Source organism: Rousettus aegyptiacus, unplaced genomic scaffold (assembly GCF_014176215.1).
Source record: "Rousettus aegyptiacus isolate mRouAeg1 unplaced genomic scaffold, mRouAeg1.p scaffold_m13_p_14, whole genome shotgun sequence".
In the NCBI taxonomy this organism is placed as follows: Eukaryota; Metazoa; Chordata; class Mammalia; order Chiroptera; family Pteropodidae; genus Rousettus; species Rousettus aegyptiacus.
This window is the reverse complement of record NW_023416289.1, coordinates 35,525,603-35,534,024: the sequence shown is the minus strand read 5'-3', so window position 1 is coordinate 35,534,024 and position 8,422 is coordinate 35,525,603. Positions and strand designations below refer to the sequence as shown.

General features: G+C 49.5%; 1 protein-coding gene across 1 annotated transcript; it reads left to right on the top strand.

The window, feature by feature from the left end:
- Positions 1 to 445: 445 nt before the first annotated feature.
- LAIR1 (leukocyte associated immunoglobulin like receptor 1) lies at positions 446 to 7,361 on the top strand. The gene is made up of 8 exons (XM_016130892.2): positions 446 to 575; positions 1,036 to 1,071; positions 2,439 to 2,762; positions 5,569 to 5,679; positions 5,775 to 5,817; positions 5,904 to 5,941; positions 6,152 to 6,204; positions 6,743 to 7,361. The coding sequence occupies exons 1-8, from the start codon at positions 542 to 544 to the stop codon at positions 6,884 to 6,886; spliced, it is 783 nt and encodes a 260-aa protein (XP_015986378.2). The 5' UTR covers positions 446 to 541; the 3' UTR covers positions 6,887 to 7,361.
- Positions 7,362 to 8,422: the final 1,061 nt, after the last annotated feature.

Below are 8,422 nucleotides of genomic sequence, written 5' to 3'. Positions count from 1 at the left end.
GTTATTTTTTTTAATTGAGATATAACTTACATTATAATTGAGACATAATTAGGAAATTTTTAATGCACTCTGTACCTTGCTGGGAATTTAACATGTATCATAAATGCTCAGAGAGGTATTTTAGGGTTCTCATTTTAAATGTGAAGCCAGGTAGGCATCAAGTGGCATAGCACCTTGCCTAAGAATAGATGGTTAGTTTGTGAAGTTGGGACCGACAATGATGTCAGTTTGTTGCACAAATCCATGCTCTTCCTTGTCCCTTAGGTTAAAATGAGGTGCACACTCGGGGGTTCACAGGGGATGAGTTCAGCCTCATGCTAATGTACAGATGGGTGTTTTGGAAGCCAAAGCCCTCCTTCTGTCTCATCAACAGGAAAAGTAGGCAGGATGGGAGAGCAAAGCATTCTTCCCCTTTTTGTGAGGCAGTTGATGTAGAAACCCCAGATGGGCCCCAGTCAACGTATCCTGTTGCCTGTGTCAGCTGCAGGCTCTGTCCTTCCACCCACTGGCTCCAGGACTACGCAGGCTTCAGGGGCTGGCCATGTTCCTCCATCCCACCACCCTCCTGGGCCTCTGTGAGTCCAGGAAGGGAGGGACAGCCTTCCGGGGACAGATGGATGGGAGCTTGGGGAGGGGTCTGCGTCTTTACTCAGTCCTGAGTCCAGTTCAGGAGACTCTGGGACCCTAGAGGAGCAAGGTGATCCCCCAGGGACCTACCCCCTCAGCTCTGGCCCACACCTAAGTCTGACCATGGAAGGTCAGTTCTAGAAGCAGGCTCCTGGGTATGGGGACAGGTTCAAACTCTGTGAAGGGCTGGGGAGAGGGTATACCTATTTGAAAGAGGAGATTGGGGATTAGTCTTGAGACTTTCAGAGCAAGGAGAAGGATTGTGCTCAGGCGGCATGTTGAAGAGGGGGGTTTGGAAATGACAAGAGGGGACTGACCCCACCTTTGGCTCCACCAAGCTCCCCTTGATGGCAGCCCCATGAGGAAACTGGGCGCCAGGAGCTTTTCTCACTGGGGCTTCTCTTCCAGTGTTCTGTCTGGGCCAGACCATCCACACGCAAACTGGTGAGTCTACATTTTTTAATTTAGTTTTTCATACATGTTTTATTTTCAGGCAAAATATTATTTTCTGTAGAGTCTTCTCACAGTTCAACTTCATGTAGAATGAGACTGTTCTCATGCCATCCTTCTCTCTTATTTTCAGAGTATCTGGCTTCCTTTCACTTTCATAAATGCCATTTTCTCACTCTGCTCTGACCTCCTCCCAGGGTGACATCTGCACATTGCATGACCCGTGTCCCTATAGCTCAGCTTGGGTGGTTGGTGCTTGGCCCTCCTATCTCAGCTCGGGGCCTCTTCCCAAAGACTCCCAGACAGGTCAGCTCCCCCTCCATCTGCTCTATCCCATTACCCCATGGTCATGTGTCGTGGTGCATGGCTGGATTTGTACAATTCGTTGATCAACATCTGCCCCCCCTCTAGACTTTCAGCCCAGGAAGTCAAGGACTCTGTATTTCTCCTGTTTGGATCTAATGGCTCATGGAGCATCTGTAAACAGATCAGTAGGAACTAAGATAAGGTTGAAAGAGTGAATGAATGAGCAAATGAATGGGCGACAAACCTCTGTCAGCTCCTGTCTCTGTCAACTTTGACTTTGATGCCATCTTCCTGTTTCAGGGCTACGATCCCTCTCCGTTCCACTTCTCCCATCCCCTGCCCCAGCCTTGCTCCCCTTGAAGGCAGCCCCGGGAGGAGTTTTCAAAAGCCTAAATAACAAGGGAATGGAAATAAGGCTGAGATGAAGGTAGAAACTACAGTGGGACCAGAGGTGATGTAACACAAAGGGCCTGCACTAGGGACAGGAATCCCCATCTGCTGAGGTCTTGTGACCAGATCAGGGATGGAGCTCCGACCTCCACCCTCACCCTTACTTCCACATACTGGAGCTCTGCAGAATTCCCTTAGCCCCCACACAGCTGCCCTTCAGAACTAGCCAAGGTCATTCCTACAGAGTCAGATCCTGCTTCCTTGTCCCCACAAGTGACCAGTTGTCTTCCTCCTGTGCCTCCCTCCTAGCCCTCTCTGTCCCCCTACAAAGTAGCTGTGGTCAAGGAGATATGTCCAAGCCAACAGCCTGGTCTGAAACCTCCCATTCCACCCTGGAAAAGTCCAAGATGCAACCAACACCTGGGGCCCTCGTAACATGTGGAGAAATACCTCTTGGGGTGATGGGGATTCATAGTCACCCAGAATGGACATGGGGGTGTGTAGGGGGAGGGTGATGGAAGTACTCTAAAATTAGGTTGTGCTGGTGGAGGCACAGCTCTGTATGTTTGCTAAACACACTGGAGTGAACAGTTAAAATGGGTGACTTGTGAGGCGCGGTGATTTCTACATGACGGTCCTGAAATCTCGCTTTGCTTCCCTCCCAGGGGAGGTCCTGCCTAGACCGTCCATCTATGCCAAGCCAAAAACTGTGGTCCCCCCAGGGCAGCCTGTGACCATTGTGTGCCAGAGTCCCGCTGGGGCTGAAGTATTTCGTCTTGAAAAGAAAGGTGAAAGAAATAAGTACGAGGATCAGAGAAAAGTGCCCCAACATGATTCGCAGGAGACAGAGGCCAGATTCCACATCACAGCAAGTAAGGCCACTGCCGGACATTATTTCTGTCACTATCACAAAGGGAACAGCTGGTCCGAGCACAGTGAGCTCCTGGAGCTTGTGGTGACAGATGAGGACATCTCCACTCTGCCTTCAGGTTTGTGCCAGGCCCCTGGATCCTGTCCCCAGCTCGTCCACTGTCCATAGTCCCCCTGCCCTCCTGCTGACCTCCAGCCACTCCAGCTCCCCTGCCCCTCTGCACACATGTCCCTTGGGTGTCACACCAGGCTCAGGGCCCTGGAGTCCTAGTCCCACATAGACACCACGATGGCCTGAGCTCAGCATTGGGGTGGACAGGGAGGTGGCCCTGCTGGGCTGGGTGGAGAGTGGGCTTCCAGACACCAGGTGGAGACAGACTCTGTTCAAGGGAACATGTGTCCTTTCTCTCAGAATGGTGTTAAGCATTCTTTACCACTGGGCCAGACTCTGTGGGGTCAGGCATGTGTTCCCTGTGGTATGGTCCACCCTCTATTGGACGAGTCACGTTTTCCAGGGGACCCTGACCAGGTCAGGGTGGTGCTTTGGGATGAGTCTTTCTTTTCCTTTGTGTGGTCAGCCCCTGAGATGTCCTAGACTCAGGGTCCATTGTGGACACTCCGACCCCCTCCATTTCCTCCCAGAGTCTCAGAGGAGTTGCTCTCTGCTGATTCCAGGAGGTCAACCAATGGGAGGGGAGCAGTGACCACCTCCCAGCAGAATGGAGTAGGGGCCTCTGCCTGTCTCCTGTCCCTTCTCACTTTCTCAGGAATCGCAGGATGTCCTCTGGAATTGAACGATGGCCAGATGTAGCCTGTGGGTGGACACTCAGGGTGCAGAAAGGCCAAGCTGAGTGAGATGGACTCCAGGCACCCCCCCCCACATTAGCCCTTCTCCTGCCCCCTTCACAGGACCCACCAAAGTTGTCAGCTCCACCCTTTGCACATACACAAAGTCCCCCTCCTCATCTGGCAAGTAGAGACCTCAGGGTTTCGGGAGAAGGCTTTGCTCTGGGGACCAGGCTCTGCTAGAATTAGGGACCGTAAAGCCATAGCATGGGGCTGCCAAGTACAGGGCACTGGGTGTCACTAACATTCATAGCAACCTTGACAACAACACAAGCAAGACTGGAGAACTCTGTAGCAGGCAGTTCCGCCAATGGCAGCCAATGTGGGAGGTGCACGTCCTCTTAACTTTAATGATAATTAATTAGAATGAACAAAGAAACACACATATGTCTATATGTGCAATATAAATATAAATGTGTAATTTACAATGCAAAATTTCAGATCTATTAATTAAATTATGTTAGTGTATATATTTAGATTATATATTAAATATAATTAATATAATAAAACACCTTAATATATCATTACAGTGAATATAGACATTATTATATATGTTATACATTATATCCCATATTACTAAAATTAATATACACAAAATTTAACATATTATATATTATATAATAAATGTGTGTAATTGATATATACGACTTATATGGTGTAAGTTCTTGTAAATTACATACAATTTTAAATAGTTATGCAATTTAAATTATAGATTTAGAAGTCAAATCACATAATTTAAAATATATATTTATATTTATTTAATAATTACATATTAAATATATAATATGGAATATATTATAAATATAGAAATGCATCGTAATATAGTATTCTTATGACGTATATTATACATACATTGCACATACATATATAATTTTAAATTGTGGTAGATGTCACAAAGGGAAGGAAAGGCAGCAGCGTGTGAACAGCGTGTGGGATCATGGGTCGTGGACCAAGCACAAGGTGATGGGAGAAGGGCGCCCAGGGAGGTGAAGTTTCCTGCCTTTCTTAGAGGATAGTGAGGACTCAGCCTCTGGAGCAGCGGGAAGAGCTGGATCGGTGTTCTGAGAAAGGGAATGGTGGGCAGGGTCTCGTACCCTGTGCGTGGTCGAGCTGGCGGGACCCGGATTGGCCCACCTATGAAATGGGCACTGACTTGCCCCGCAGAGGTGATTGTTACACAGCGCATGCGCCAAGAGCAGACCATGGCTAGTGCTCCACCAACTTGCCGGCTAACTGCATTGCCTCGGGCAACTCAAGGATCAGGTCTGGCTTCCTCACTCACAGAAGGGCGATTCCACCCCCATCAAGGGGCTATCCTGGGAAACAAATCGGAGATGGGGGTTCCTGCACTTGGGATGGGAACCCAGAAGAAGGTCATCAAGAAAAGGTCATACTCCCTGTTCCCACTGGGTGTCCTCTCTATAAAGTGCCAAAAGTCAGAGAGGAAGGTGAGACTGTCACCAGCAAGGTATGGCCACTGAGCCCTTGAAATTTGGCTGGTGCAGCTGAGGATCTGACTTTTAAATTTATTTAACTTAAATTTTAATGGGCATGGTCATGTGTTACCATATTGGACAGCACAGAGGTAGAGTGTTTCCATCCTCACAGAAAGTTCCAGGGGCAGTGCTGTTCAAGAGAGAGCAGGTGAGGTTCTGGAGCGAGATGAAGCCCCTGCAGGGGGATTGGGATCCTCAGAGCCCCCTCTGTAGAGCGCAGGCCTTTGACCCACGTCCTCCCGATTCCTCCCTCCTAAGACACATGCGGACACATTCATACGACAATAACAACCACGGTGAGTGATGGGGACAGAGAAGTGTGGACCGTGGGCCTGGTATGTGCCTCTTGGAGGAGGGGACAAAGAATGAGCTGTATTGTTGGTCATATTCTAGCTCTGTCAATGCCCTATGGAAAGAGCACATCAGCACTTGGAACCCCAGCTTTGTCGCAGGACCCTTGAGCATGTGATTACATATACAAGTGTGCACCCGACAAGCACACAAGCACCGACAAGTGGTATGCAGTAAATACTCACAAGAGCAAGCTGCTGATACTCCCATTCCATCTTCCTTGCACCCCCAGGCCTGTCGACAGAACATGTTTATATTCTCAGTGGGATCTCTGTGGCCTTTCTCTTGTGTCTCCTCCTCCTGGTCATCCTGTTAGTCCATCGTCTATGTCAGAAAAAACATGGTAAGCCTCAGTGTGGGGTGGAGTGACCTGGGAAGGCTCTTTGGGATGCTGGGAAGATGGCCTCCCTTCTAATTCACACCTCCGACTGTCCTCAGGCCCCCTCAGAAGCAAGGGTGAGAAGCAGAGTCCTCAGGAGAGGTGAGGCCCCCAAGAACAACCACCAGGCCCTCTCCTGGTCCTCTGTTTCTGGGAGCCCCCTTTGCTCATTTGTTCTTTCCCCTCAGGTTCAGCCCAGCTGTTGACATCATACAGAGGACACCAGGTAAAGGGATGAAGATGTGGGATAGGCCTGGGACAGGGCAAGTGGGCATTCAGTGCCACTCAAGACACTGTTGGTGGAGGGGAACCACTTGGGGATATTCTGTGATATTCTAGATGAGGTTGGGGAAGAAATATGAACCTGTGAGGTTTCAGGCAAATTTGCCTTCTAAGGTCCACCCCAGAGAACTGACCACTTTCCTTTCCCCTCCAGATATATCTGCAGTCAGTAAACTTCCCGAGGGAGAGAGGGAGCTGCACGCCCTAGTAAGTCCTTGTATTAATCACCTGTTGCTATGTAACAAAATACTCTAGTTTTAACAGCTTCACAAAATTATCTGTTTCTTGGGTCAGGAACTTAGAAGAGGATTAGCTGGGGGGTTCTGACTCTCACAAGGTTGCTGCCCTCATGACCAGGGCTGCATCTGTCTGAAGGTTTGACTGGGGCTGGAAGATCCACCTCCAAGAGAGTGCCGTCTTAGGGCTATGGGCCAGATGCCTCGGTCCCTCCACACGTGGGCTTCTCCATGGCAGCCGGTCTCCCCCTGAGGGCAGGGCCCCAGAGAGTGAAGAGCAGAAGCCACCATGTCTTTCGTGGTCCTCCTTGGAGATGACATGCTCTCACTTCTGCCGTGTTCTACCAATCACTCAGACCAACTTTGATTTTATGTGGGAAGGGCCTATATAAGGGTGATTTCATCCCAGGGCTGAGGGCACTGGGAGGCTGGCTGCCACGGCCTTTCCTTCCCACAGCTACCTCCCTTCACCCTCAGCTGGACTAACGCACCCTGGGCCTTTCCCTCAGAGCCCTGCTGCAGACCCCCAGGAGGTGACATATGCCCAGCTGGACCACCGGGTCCTCACATTGAGGGCAGCTGGAGCCCAGTCCCTGCAGTCCACGGAGCCCACAGCTGATGCCAGCACGTATGCAGCCCTTGCTGGACGCTGACCTCAGGTCCACCTGTCCTCTGCACCTAGAGAGACACAGGAAGTCACCCCCACAAAAGCCTGAAGCAGCCACTTGGAGGGGTTCCCTGTGGAGTCATCCCTTTCTGGAACATGGTCCAGTCAATTCTGGAGGCAAGAGCTGGCCTCTGGAGGCCCCTGTTCAGCATCTAGGAGATTCGCTAACCAGGAGGCCCCTCCTATGGTCAGCCAACTCCTTGGAGTGTCTGTGCAAGTACTTGTTTCCAGAGACCCAGCCACAGTCCTACAGTCACCCAGCTGATTCCAGACATGCCCTGTGAATCCCCAGCTTCCCCTAGAGACTATTTTAACCACTTTCTTGGCTGACTCTCAAGACCTTCCTGGAGTCCAGTTGTCGACCTTGAACCCAGGCTGTACTTAACGCAGCTGATAGATGAGCCCCTGATTTCTAGGTGCTGCTTTACCTTATTCACCAATAAATGTTTTTACAGACCTAACTATGACAGCTGCACAAGAAGCTGGGATATGCAAGTCCCTGGTCCCCAGTCTACCTCCATAAGTACTCAAACTTAGTGAGGGGAAAAAGACAGAAAAAAGGCATCAGTGTTTTCTAATCTGAATGTGTGTCTTAGGGATGAGTGAGGGAGACACCTGAGGGAACATGTGGCTGATGAAGGAGCAGCACATACACCCTCACCCATAAATGCACAGGCCCATGGATGCACATGCATGCACACACACACACATTGCACAAACACATAACATATGCACACATCCATAAATGCATGCATTTACATATATGTACCCAGACACACCTGCATGTATGCACACCCTGACACAAATGTACATACACATGCACAACCCATGAATGCACCTATGCACACTCAGACACAGAGACACATGCACACATGCTACAAACATACACAGCACACACTCATGAATACATCTATACACATGCATATACACTGACAATTGCACACACTGTACAAACATACACATAGACACACGCCCACTAATATGCACATGCACGTCCATAGACAAATGCATACACACTACAAACACATACATACATGCACACGTCCATATTCATGGATACATGCATGGACCGAGTGAGGGTTTGGCAAGGCCGTGATTGCACAGGAGGGCCCCTCAGGCTTTCAGTTCCCTCAGAGGAACATGGCAGTTTTCACCTGCCATCCTCACCTTAGGTTCATCCCCGGTGGACGCCACATGTTCTCTAAACACAAAAGGATCCATCCAGCTCTTGGACATTGTCCTTGACCTGACTTTCACTCACCTGGCTAATGCCCTTCAAGTCTGGGATCGGATGCTGTTCTTCCCAATAAGCTTGCAATGACGAAATGAGAGCATTATTTTTGTGGTTCCATATGTGTGTATGTGTCTGTAGTGTGTGTACATGTGTCTGTGTATGTGCAGTGCGCATTTGTGGGCATGTACATGTGTGTATGTGTTTATACAGTGTGTGCGTGCGACTGCTGTAACAACTGCCACACACTTAGTGGCTTCAGATAAGACAATTTATGGTCTTGCCGTTCGG